This window comes from Phoenix dactylifera, chromosome 12 (genome assembly GCF_051530095.1).
Source record: "Phoenix dactylifera cultivar Ajwa chromosome 12, Ajwa_hap1_PhDact_Kaust_v1.1, whole genome shotgun sequence".
Lineage (NCBI taxonomy): Eukaryota > Viridiplantae > Streptophyta > Magnoliopsida > Arecales > Arecaceae > Phoenix > Phoenix dactylifera.
The window spans coordinates 16,617,332-16,630,713 of NC_143201.1; the positions used below are offsets into that span (position 1 = coordinate 16,617,332).

The window sequence follows — 13,382 nt, forward strand, 5'->3', positions numbered from 1 at the left end:
TAATTTTTTTTCAAAAATTAAAACTCCAACAACACAGAGGCATTCATAAACAATGTAGAGAAAGAAAATTGTCCAAAGATATGAGATGAAATCAGCTTTATAAGTTATATGACTGAAAAAAATTTAGGAACACGTGTACGTATTCCAGAATATCTTGAGAGTGTACGTATTGACAAAAAGTCAACGGAATCTTACATAGAATATTCCAAAATTCGTAAATTTTTTTCTACGAAGTGGTTATTGAAATATGGATTCAGTTTGCTTGCTATAAATACCATTACAGCATTGCACGGGCTGTTGTGCCTGTCATCTTGAAACCATGGGCATACCTCATAAAAGGCTGACCATAAAAAGCTTGGACAATGAGTCCATACCAAATTACCAACCGTCTTTTTGACCTCACAAGCGGTGACCATACCCATCCGCCGTTCAACGTTCCCTGAAGCCGGCCGGAGTCTTTCACACTTTGCCGTCCGCGGCCGTCCAAGGCGTAGGTTTCGCCGCGGGTCCAGATCAATAAGATACTCCCCCCATCCCGCCGTTAAAATGCTTCTGAAAATAATAAAAAAAACTAAAACTTATTTTTTATAATAACTTATTAATTAATTTCCTTTCTTGGTCTCCTCTGTCGAATAAAATAAAAATATTCCTCCAACCTCTGGATCTCTCTGGGCTTTATATAGTCGATCCCAAAGGATTCCTTTTCTCCTCTCTATAAAAACTAATATATTTATTCGTTCTAGGGCTTGGGTTGGGATCGGTGTTCGGGTTTGGGTTTGGGAAGGGATCGGAGGGAGGATGAAGTCTATCCTGCGTCGGCTTCTGCTGCTCTTCTTGGTCGTCTCGCCAGTCCTCGTCGGCTACGCCGCGGCCGGCGGCGGAGACGGACGTCGGCACGTCTCCGGAGTCCAGCCACTGTCGAAGATCGCGATCCATCGGGCGTCTCTGGCGCTGGATGAGGCAGCGTACGCGAGGGCGTCACCGGAGCTTCTGGGTCTCCAGGTATGGGCCTTAAAACCTCTTGCGTCAATAACTTGTTCCGGCGGCGCAAGGTAAGCATGATGGTCGTGGTGGGGTCCTTCGTGAGATTGGGATCCAACGGGACCGTCCATCTTGTGATGGTCGGTCATGATTGCCATCGTTTCTCTTTCCGGCAAGCGTTTCCCGGGGGGAATCCATGGGTAAACAGCAGCTCTACTGTTAACCAAAACAAAAAAGTTAACAAAAAAGTTCTACCTTCCGACTATTCCCCGGTTGATGCCGGCGTGGAAGCGTTCGGAAAGGAGAACGCTATGCGTCCCCAAAAAGTCACCAGTATGGACGTAAATCCGGGTTTTTAAGAGCCCGTGTGTTTAGTCCCGGTGTATTTAGTTTCATATTGGTTGTTCTAAAAAAAAAATTAAATATTTATATAATATAAAAATTTGAAAAATATTATTTTGATTTTTTTTATAATATATTAGATTATTATAAATAGTATTAGAACGAATCTAACTTATAGTCCATATAAACCGAGACATTGCAATATAGACTCATGGAGGCTAAAGAGAATATGTGAGGACGCGTGTGGGCATGTGTTGCAAAAACACTTGGTTGGACTGGTATCAGGGAACTTACGAAGTCGTTGACTACTATGTTAGTTTCTTTGGGTGTTAGTTTAATTCTACTTCGGGATTATAAATATATAAAATATATTGGTGAACTTGGTTAGAAGCATGCTTTCTTTGGGCATAAGTTGGATGTAAGCTGTTACATGAAAACTTTATGACAGATTTTTTTTTTTTAATTCTTGAAGTTCTTAGTTCTTTCTCTTGCCTATTTTATATGAATTTTAGTTGAATTCATTGACTTTGCTTACAAATGTGCAATGCAGGGAGAAGATATTGAATGGATAAAAGTGGAGCTCCGAAGTCCCAATCCAACTCCTGATGATTGGATTGGAGTGTTCTCTCCTGCAAAATTTAAGTAATTCACTCAATACCTATTATCCTTTCAGATTAAATAGGTCTGAAATTAATCTAGCAATCATTATGGAAAATGAGATAAGTATTTTATCTTATGATTAGTAAATGAGAATGTTTATACATTGGTTTCTTCTATTTCTCAGTGCATCTTCTTGTCCTGCCGAGAGTGGAAATAAGAAAGAGGAAGATCCATTGATATGCTCAGCTCCAATAAAGGTGCTACAAGCTACAAGCGAAACAAATCTTGACATTTATTTGTGTGTTTTGGAGTTGCTAATGTTTGCATTGGTGATGATGTTTCAGTATCAATTTGCCAATTATTCTAATCCAAGTTACATGAAAACCGGGAAGGGATCTTTGAGGTTTCGGTTGATCAATCAGCGGGCAGACTTTTCTTTTGCATTGTTCACTGGTGGCCTTACTAATGTGAGATGTTTTATATTTGTTATCCTCCCTTATACACAACCTGCATTTTTTATGCCTGGAGATGGAAACTTCCATTCTGATGTTCTTCCTTTTGAACTCAAATAGTTTTTATCTTTTATCTTTTTCTTTTTTGTGATTGTTATTTGTTTCTTGTGCTCCTATTAGGCTAGTGTTACCAGTTTGGGGTGTTGCCCTGTTTACGAAATTCTCCATTGTTTGATGATTCTATATGCTTTAATTATTCCTTAAATTAATTTCAAATTTGTCTTGATTAATACCATTTTTGGAGCTTTTTTACTACATCATTTTGTCCCTTTAACTAATAACTTGGAGTTTCAAAATTAGATTTGTTGGATTTGCTTCCAAAGACACCTTGAGGAGGGAGCAATGGAGACAATGCAACTAAAAATTTGGTAATTTAAAAATCAAATTCAACATTCTTAAGAAAGGCATGAATGTTTAAAAAACAAAGAATTATATTCTAAAACAATATTTTACAAGAGATTGTCAGTTGCTTTCGAAAGGTTTTGGGAAGGAGGAAGCTACGGTGATATCAGGGCATATTTTTTAGTTTACAGAATCAAATTCTAATTAGAGACATTTCTTCTTTTAATATTAAAAATAACTATGATTTTTAATTAAAATATAAAGTTTTTTCTCTTATGAGAAAAAGCCTCGTGTCATTTGAGTTATACATTCTGTATTTCTTGGTGCGCTAGATTGACTAATCTGAGTTTTATCCCATGAATTTGGTTTGCCTATTTTTGATATGTTTTTAATAGTCTCAAAAATCCACATCTCTGACCAACTATTTAAAATTTGCGATGTTTTCATAAGTTTCTCCTGTATTTTTGCTGAAATACTGACTTCTGCCTTTGAAATTTAGTGCATATCCCAATCATGTGATTACTGCAGTCGCCGCTAGCATAGGACTAACTTGTGCACTAAAATTGCAGCCCAAGCTTGTTGCAGTTTCAAATGCAATTTCCTTTGCAAATCCAAAGGCTCCTGTTTATCCACGGCTTGCACATGGAAAATCTTGGAATGAGGTAATTTGATCAAATTTTGTTTAGTCTTCGATTGGCCTGCTCTGTTACATTTACTAATTAATTTCTCTTTGTCTTTTGATGGACTACTACATGTTAAAGAAATCTCTTATAGCAGTTCATTAGAGTTTTATTCTTTGGATGTGTTGCTAATGTCACCCATGGCACTTACCAATGGCTTCAAAAGAATGGGAATGACCCTGGCAATGAGGTTGAAAACCAGTGCAGGCTTAGATATTATGTTACATAATCGGACCCAAGGAGAAAGAGAAAAAAAACCACTATTTTATGGGTAAACAAGAATGCTTAGATTAACAAACTGGTTCATAATAGGATGCACCTGACTCAGCTGAACTAGAGCAGATCACCACAAAAAATAAGAAAGTCGATATGATACTCCAGTTCCCAGTTTGACAGTGTGTGGACTCAACAGAAGAAGAGCTGTTGGTGGGCCTGCAAATATCACAGTCTTATATCTTGTCTCCAATTGTGCATGATGCAGAGAAATAGGGACTGATATGGATCATTATCTTGATGGAATCTGTCTATTGCTCAGCAAATACTTTGTGGTTTATCAGGCTATCGTAACATTTGCTGTTACTAGTATTTGAAATCTTAATGCTTAAAAATATGTTGCACTAGTCAAGAATCTTGTTGCTTCCTTGAACAATTAATTGCTTGTTGAACATGATTGCCTTTACAAGTTCTAAGATATCTTTCAGCCTTGCCTCTTGTATGTAAGAAAAATCCCTCATATGCTTAGTTCTGCATCATACCAAGACCAACTTGAGCAGAGTTCTCATCTGCTACCTCCATATTCATATCTATGGTTTCAAGTATGCAGAACTTACTGATATTAACGAGACATGAGAAGAATTTTTACTTGGGAAATCTTGGAATTATTCTGACATGCTCACAAACTATTACTGTTTGATGGGTGCTATTAGCTTTATTCAGATTCCATCTGATTAACTAATCAATAAATTTAGTAATAGACTTTGTAACAATGCAAAAGTTTTCTGATATTGTCCACTAGTATGCTACTTCGAAAAGGCCTACAGTTTTTATAAACTCAGCATTTTTAGAGATGGTTTCTATGAGTTTCTCTACAGATGACTGTGACATGGACAAGTGGATATGACATAAATGAGGCACTTCCTTTTGTTGAATGGGGACCAAAGGGGGCACCTTTAATGCGATCACCAGCTGGGACACTGACATTCAACCGCCGAAGCATGTGTGGTATGATGTTTTGATCCTTTGTCATTATTTAGCAGTTTGGTGTCATTTACCGCGAAGAGTGGAAATCTTTGATTGAATATTTGTTACTGATGGGATGCATACTGTATGAAGAATCTTGACATCCTCAGCAAAATAAGGCTTGGCAACATTTTACCATCATAGATTCATCTAAGTTTCATATATGGGAACAAATTTTCATTAATTCTATTATGATAGCATTCTCACATATATTAAATGCTTTAAACTAATAAAGACTGAAGTATTTTTCTCCCATATCCATGGAAAATAAGACATTTCTTCTGCACTAGTGTGGGGAAAAATGTTTACTGTGATAGCTGTGTGGTAAAATTGGTCTTGTTATCTTTTGCAGGTGCACCAGCACATACTGTTGGATGGAGAGATCCGGGATTTATACACACAAGTTTCTTGAAGGACTTATGGCCAAATGCAGAGTATAAAATTTGAAAACTAATTATTTTGTGACATTGAGGTTGATATCTGTCAAACATATTTCTTAGGATTGTAATGCTGTTTCAGGTACAAATACAAGCTTGGTCATCAGTTATTCAATGGATCATATGTTTGGAGCAAGTCTTATTCTTTCCAAGCATCTCCTTATCCAGGACAAAATTCAGTACAGCAAGTCATAATTTTTGGTGACATGGGAAAGGTGCAATTCTTTATCTTCTCTGGTCTAAAAGAAATTTCATGAACAATTGATTATAGAACAGATCAAGGTAGATTTGTTTGACCTATTTGGCTTCAATCATTTTGGCAAAATATTTTTACATCCCAATTGGTTTTAATGACAGGCAGAACGGGATGGCTCTAATGAATATAGCAACTATCAGCCTGGTTCGCTGAATACCACAGATACAATTGTTAAAGATTTGGACAACATTGACATTGTTTTCCATATAGGAGATATTGTATATGCTAATGGATATATATCCCAGTGGGATCAATTTACATCACAAGTTGAGCCAATTGCTTCAAGGGTGCCGTATATGATTGCAAGGTTTGTTAGTCCTTGAGATGATGTTTAAAACTATGAAGTTGATCACCACAAGTTGGGTGTTTGTCCTGATGATGATATCCATTGAGAATTTTATTTTGTTCGACGCAGTGGCAATCATGAACGTGACTGGCCTGGGACAGGATCCTTCTATGACACTGATGATTCAGGAGGGGAATGTGGTGTATTGGCTGAAACCATGTTCTTTGTGCCAGCTGAGAACAGAGCTAAGTTTTGGTAAGAAGAATGCCTTCTCTCTTCCCACTTTTATCAGAAGGATTTTTAAATCTATCATTGGACTCCTTTCAAAAATGAAATTAAGCTACCACTCCCCTTACCCTGGTCCATTCTATTTTTTAAGTTACTGTTCTTGCCTTCTATTCTCATTCCAGCTATCATTTTTGTCCCCAGCTCTGTGGCCTACAAGGACCAGTTTTAGTCATTTTAGAAATTTATAGATGGAGGGATGAATAAGAGAATAGGGATCAGCTCTAAGGGCCTCTTTAGGTGATCCATTTGGATTGGGCTGAATTTCCTGCTGGATTCGTGGATTAGGCCGCTTATTTAAGCATGGCTCTATCGACCAAACATCTTCCGGCCCAAATTCTGTGGGAAGAAAAAAAGACCTCTATGAATCTTTTTCTCTTCCTGCAGCCCAAAGGTTGGGATTTGGGCAGGCACTTAGACGATGCAAGCTAGATGTGCCAATAGGCCTGATTTTTAATCAATCCTATAGGAATATCCAAATAGCCCCTATGATTCTACATCTTCCTCACTGGGAACCAAAAAGGAAAAAGAAAAACAAAGGAAGATTTAAGAGTCTATGTCAAATTCTTCACCAATTGATGTAGAGATTATCATTAAGAGAACCATTATTTTTCTGATAATGCTATGCTGACGAAGTATAGCATGAAATCTGGTAATTATTTGTCAAGACTTTATGTGTTTTAGATTTTTATTTCATGTCCTATACCCTTTAAGCAGGGTTTTTTTTGCCTGATGGAAATGTAAGCAGGAAGTTCAGTTAAAAAGAGAATTGATTAAAAAACAGAATGATCCCTGAATGCGGAATGGATCACCCACCTAAAGCACAATGACACCAATCAATTTAGATTAAAAAGGCCTCATACAAATCAAAGTGTGACTTGCAGTTTATTTCAGGTATTCTACGGACTATGGCATGTTCCGCTTCTGCATAGCAGACACTGAGCATGATTGGAGAGAAGGCTCTGAACAATATGAATTTATCGAACACTGCCTTGCCTCAGTAGATAGGCAGAAGCAGCCATGGTTGATATTTGCAGCTCATCGTGTGCTCGGTTATTCATCTGGCTCTTTCTATGCTGCAGAGGGCTCGTTCGAAGAGCCCATGGGAAGGGAAAGCCTTCAAAAGCTCTGGCAGAAATATAAAGTGGACATTGCATTCTATGGGCACGTTCACAACTATGAGAGGACCTGCCCAATCTACCAGGTAAGAAGATATTAAATGACAGAATTCTTTGCATTTTCTGCAAGCATAAATCATTAGTGTTTCTAACTCACACCTAAACCACATGCACTGATATGCATAACCATTGTTATTTTAAGAGCATATGGGATTCGTAATGGACAACTTCGTAATTATTTATTGGATGTGCATCTGGGTGTTGGACATTATCCTGGTCAGTTGCATAATAAAATGTAAAATTTAGTTTGTAATGACAATGAATATGGTAATTGAACGCGTAAACAAAAGTACATCATACCAGGTTTAAAAGTCAAATCTATTTATATTTCGAGCTAAGTGTTAATCTTACAATATTTAAATCTGTTATTTTTTCTCTACAATTCATTCCTATGGAAGCTATATCCTCCACTTCAGGTCCTTCCATATTCTAGCAACTACCATTCATGTTTTATTAGCCAAAGATCTATGCTAACGGTTAATTGTGGTCTGTCTAACATCGTGTATCAAAATGTATACCTGACATTGTTTAGCTCATCAGAATAATATTTATTTAGTTGGATCTGCATGCCACTTAAGATACTAAATTAATATGCGATGATATTATTGAAGGATAATGTGATTTGTTTTGAAACTGTATTCAAACACTCTGAAAATAAGCCAATAATTTGGAGCATTCCCCTTTCTAAATAAGTGCATCTTCAACTGTGACTTGAATTTGCAGTTTGGATTGTTTATTTGAGACTTTCAATAGGTGTAAGGAGGAAAAACAAAAACTAAGAATATCAGAATATTATATAGTCCGATGTAGTTCTGCTTAAGCACTAGCTAGTGCAAAAATTGAGATGGCAGAATTATTGTGCCATCTGCCTCTTCTCTAAATTAGAAAGTTAATATATTTGTAATTGTTCATATCCAATTTGTTTTAATATATGTAAATTGCCTTATATTTTTACAGTGTGACACTTCTCTTACCATCTCAACTTCTCTTAACAGAACCAGTGCGTGAATGAAGAAAAATCATATTACTCAGGCACGGTGAATGGAACCATCCATGTTGTTGTTGGTGGCGGCGGCAGCCATTTGTCAGATTTTGCCACCATTGTGCCAAAATGGAGTCTTTACCGAGACTACGATTATGGGTTTGTTAAAATGACTGCTTTCAATCATTCATCACTTCTTTTTGAATATAAGAGGAGCAGTGATGGTAAAGTGTATGATTTCTTCACCATCTCAAGAGACTATAAGGATGTCCTCACCTGTGTTCATGATAGTTGCTCCCCAAAAACATTGGCCTCGTAGGGGATGACCTTAAGATATCTGATAGATATTTTCTAATAAAAGCACGCACGTAGCATCGGATGATGTCTTTTGTTCCTTCACATTTTATGTAACTTTATTTTTTTATTTTTCAAGGTATGTGAAGGGTCTCATAGCTTAAGGTATACTGTATCCTGGACAAAAAGCATTTTTGATTTGCAAAAAAAATAAAAAAATAAAAAGAAAAGAAATGTCCATTTGAGATCATTTTCATCATATGCAGTGTCAACTATGGGAGATTGGATATTAAGAAATATGGCTTTAACATGTCTCATTTGTATAATATTGTGATATAGTTGAGGTGAGTCGTTAGCTAATGTATGTTGCATGTTTTCTCGACGAAATTCATATCACATTGTTATACATGTGAAAGGAAGCACATACAGCTTTTCTTTTTCTGTCTATTATAGTGCACTACTGGTTTTTCCAATTTCCTTTCTTCCTATCCCTTGCACAATGTACTCAACTAAATAATGTTGTTCTTGTCTTCTTTTTTTCTTTTTCCTCCTGTTGCCCTTCTTTTTCTCTATTTTCTCTATATTTTCCTCTTCTTTTCAGACCATCTATCTTTTTTGTGCTGCTGCTTCTTTTACCCCAATGAAATTTGAGATGGCTTATCCATCATTTTCTAGAAAATAAAATTAATCAAACAAAAATATGCCATAGTACTAAATGAGAGAGGAATATTCTATATTTGATTTCATATATTAGTTTTTGAAGAGGAAGGCCGGAATGAGAATGTGTTGTGGATTTGTTCACATGCCAAGGATGGGCTCCAACAACAATGTTTTGAATCAATTTGGAGTGGAGAAGCTAAACAAATACTAACCATGTATATTAGAGGTTTTGCATTGAGCATACCTCATTAAGGACAGGATCTATAAGATGTTATCTAGAAACTGGAAAATAGCTTGTCAAAAAAGCTTCAAGAAAGAAAGGAAGAAAAAGTTTTGAAGATATTATAAGGTGTAATGCACAAAAAAAATTTGCAAGCATATTCATAATATGAAGATTCCAAATAAGGTGTTGGAAAATGTTGAATTTGTTTCCTTTTGTTATAAGATGAAGTATTGCTAAGAGAATACAGGATCGAAATTTTGGACCAAGATGACTTTTTGAAAGAAAAATTGGATAAAGACGAATTGGAAGAAGAAAATATTAGCAATATTTAAATTGAAAAAGATGTCGCAAAAAAAGAAAGAGAAAAATGAAGTTCCGGAAGAAGTTGAAATTGAGGGTCAAAGGGTGAAAAGTTAAATATGTTAATAAGAACTAAGAAGTGTATATTTGTGGGAAATGATCCCCAAAGGAATGGATGGTCATATTTGGATCCAGAGATACCTCAAGTTATCACCTCTTGGGATGTTATGAAAGATGAGATGCGTTCCCAGTGTATCTAGCTCACTTCAGCCTTTTTGCAGTTCTTTGGAGTGATGAAAATGGAGAAGTGCTTGAAGTCAAAATAACTGAAAATATGGAAAATCCATTGTTATATTTAAAGTAGAAACTTTCTTTGATGATACAAGTTAGATTAACATGGAAACATATTTTGGATCAAGAGGAGCAAACTTGTGCATTGGGAAAGGACTAAAGGAGATGGTTAACATGGAGAAATGCAAGGATAAGCATGTTCTTAAGAAGGTATCATGCAAGCAAATAATGTTTCCGTATAAAATAAAAAAGATGTTCCACATCAATGAAGATGGTCATTCGTATTGTTGCCTTTAGAAATACTGGATCTTCTGAAGGTGGCTCTTAGGGGCTCTTTGGTTGCCTGCAATTGATAAGCTGTAGTTGCTTTGCTAGCACCCAAGACAAGTTCTGAATATTTAGAGGATGACCCTTGGCATAATAGTAAGGTTGTTTTATTTAGACTTGGAGGTCATATATCTAATCCTCTTGGACCCATAATTACAGGAACCTCTTTTATTTAGTTGTCCAATCAAAGTTTTGGATGCTCAATGATTGTAGGCTATAGTTCGACAACGAAAAAAGGACTCAAAACTTTTAATGAAAACTTGCTCGCGATTCTAACTACAGAAATCAAAGCCCTTAAAAGGGGTCCACTCACCATTCAACTGTTTCCATTCTCCTTCTAGTATCCTTCTGACTAACACATTATTATCTAAACTAATATTATGATATTATTACTAAATTATTATAATATTGCATTATTATTCAATAATAATACTATATTCTACTGCTATTATACATAATAATAATATTATAAAATATTATAGTAACACTATATCAATAATATTTATTATTATATAATAATATTATTATTGTAACATAATATCAATATAGTAATATCACATTATTATAAAAATTATAAAATATATTATATTTGATATTATTGAAATAATATAATAATATAATAATATAATTTTGATATTATTACTAGAATATAATAATGACATTATGATAATACTAATAGTATTATAGTATTATTATAATGTTATCCTATAAGTACAATATAATTATAATAATGTGTAATATTATAATAATAATAACTATAATTATCTCTAGAAAACAATATGTAATAAGTATTAGTTGTTAAAATGCATAAAATAAACAATATGCCTCGTTATTATAATTTCAAATTGGTTTTATATTCATACAACTGCAACTCTTATTCTGATTCAATGAGAATCTAATAGCAATATTGTTTGTCTATTATAATTATAAAAATAATACAGGTAAATAATATGCAATATCAGACAGGCGAATAACCAGGGCCGGCCCAACTCTTAGGCGACTGAGGCAGTCGCCTAAGGCTCCGGACCAAAGAAGGCCTATCGCACGAAAGGCTTAGAAGACAAAATAGAAAAGAAAAAGGCTCTCTGTGAGTTCGCCTTAGGCCGGCCCACTGTAGGAAAGGCCTCAAAGACAACGCCTTAAGCCTTTAAATACATTAGGCCACTCCTGCGAATAACTCATTGTTACTCAAAAGGGCAACCTTATATACCTTACATGCTGAATTACAGATAGTTCTCCTTCCATATCAAAGAACCTAACAGCTATAATTGCATTTACAATTTTCAATTACTGATAACCAAACAAGGCACCTTCTTGCAGCTCAATTCCAACTGCAGGCAATGGAATTGCATCCTATAAGTGAATTGGAGGCACCAAAATTGTCCCTTAGAGCTCTTAATGCTTATTTAGTAGTTGCATCTTTTGGGTAGAGCTGATCAAGGAGGCAGTGAAGCTTGGGCCTGGAATAAATTCTCACAATGGCTGTGGTCTTGATGGGGAGCGACTTCATGCAAAAGGTCAAGTCCTGTGTTCTCTGCTTCCAGGGAAATGCAGTATGATTGAACGTCCAGCCAAAGATCGTCTATAAGGGCCATGAGCTTTTAAAATTCACGAAGCTTCCTTGAAGGTGTGAAGCTTGAGAGTGTGTGCTTTCTTTTCACTGCTAACAGCCTGCATGAGATGTGGCAGGGGAATTCGGAGCACTCACATTTCAAGCATGCGGACACGCCGGCCTTGTTATTTCAGAGGTCTCTGTATATTTGAATGCCTTGACCGTCATGCATGATGATATTTTTGACTCGTTTGGTGGAAAAGGAGGGGTAAAAGTGTGGTTAACAGGAAAATAATAATAAAAAAAATCTTGTTTAGTTGGTGTTTTTTTTTTTAAAAAAAGAGATGAGAAAATAGTATCTTTATGGAAATAAGATCTCCATATTTTATGAAAAAGAAAAATACATGGAAGACACGGAAAATCTATTTTTTCACTAGTTGGGAATGTAATCTTTTTTTTTTCAAAATTACCCTTAAGCCATCAAGATCATGGATAAGATCTTTTCTTCCATTAAGGATATAATAGATATTTTACAAATATTCCAATCATGATTTTTCTACCTCTATAGGTAAAGGAAAAGCCCTTCCCTTTTTGGAAGGTTGTGGGTGAGGAAAGATTTGAACCCCCGACACCGTCGTTCGTAGCCACATGCTCTAATCCTCTGAGCTACAGACCCCACCCCATCTGCACTGGATCTGTTTCCGGAAGTATCCTAAAAAAGGAACATTTTCTCTCCTCAACCATTTCAGGTTAAGAAGATGCGAAAGCACGTTTCTTTCTATATGAATAGTGCATTCCGAGGTTTGGAGTGGGAGAGAAGAGATAATTGGGGTTTTGAATAAGATAACTTTTGCATTTTGGATTTTTAGCTTTTTTCTATTTAAAAATATTAAAAAGGTCAAATAAGAGGTGTTAATTTTTTTATCATTCTAGTGTCGAACTATTTTTCTGCAGGACCTCCCCTACAGTATTGTCACCATAGTAGAGTTTAACCACCAAGTTCAGGATGGATCGGTGTGGTTCCTCTACGCCTAGGACACCAAAATTTCAAACCATTAATGAAGAAAGGTACGAGAGAAAAGTATATTGGCTAGTGATTGCGGGGCTCCAATTTTTCACTAGAAGGGACACCAAAGGCCTCTGCCCTTCCATCCCTTAGATAGATAGAGGGGAAGGGCAGAGCTTTTGGTTTTTTCATGTTGTCAAATAGTTGAACAATGAAAATAAATGGCAAATGCCTGATCAAATTGATTAGGTCGTATAGGAACAAGGTTCAAATCTCTCAGTCTGTTAGATTGCCTCAGCTATATACATCACTGCACTTCTACTTGACACCTATCATAATGATAAACGGCTTGTCTCACCGTGATCTTATCTTGGATTCTCAATACTTCTGTTACTCCATCCCCGTAGGGGCAAAGAACTCGTCGTTGTCTCGACTGTGCTACCGAAGGCTCTAGGAAAGTCGAAATAGGGGAGCATTTATCTTTGGGTGGGCTTACTACTTAGATATTTTCAGCAGTTATCTGCTCCGCACTTGGCTACCCAATATTTACCGTGGGCACAATAACTGGTACACCAAAGGTGCATCCTTTTTAGTCCTCTCGTACTAGGA

General features: G+C 36.0%; 1 protein-coding gene across 1 annotated transcript; it reads left to right on the top strand.

Moving 5' to 3' along the window:
- The first annotated feature begins 299 nt into the window (after positions 1-299).
- LOC120108692 (nucleotide pyrophosphatase/phosphodiesterase-like) lies at positions 300-8,673 on the top strand. Its single transcript, XM_039122366.3, has 12 exons — positions 300-1,002; positions 1,874-1,965; positions 2,108-2,180; positions 2,268-2,390; positions 3,347-3,439; positions 4,549-4,678; positions 5,049-5,130; positions 5,216-5,348; positions 5,491-5,696; positions 5,805-5,930; positions 6,855-7,164; positions 8,134-8,673. The coding sequence occupies exons 1-12, from the start codon at positions 799-801 to the stop codon at positions 8,437-8,439; spliced, it is 1,878 nt and encodes a 625-aa protein (XP_038978294.3). The 5' UTR covers positions 300-798; the 3' UTR covers positions 8,440-8,673.
- The last annotated feature ends 4,709 nt before the right edge of the window (positions 8,674-13,382 follow it).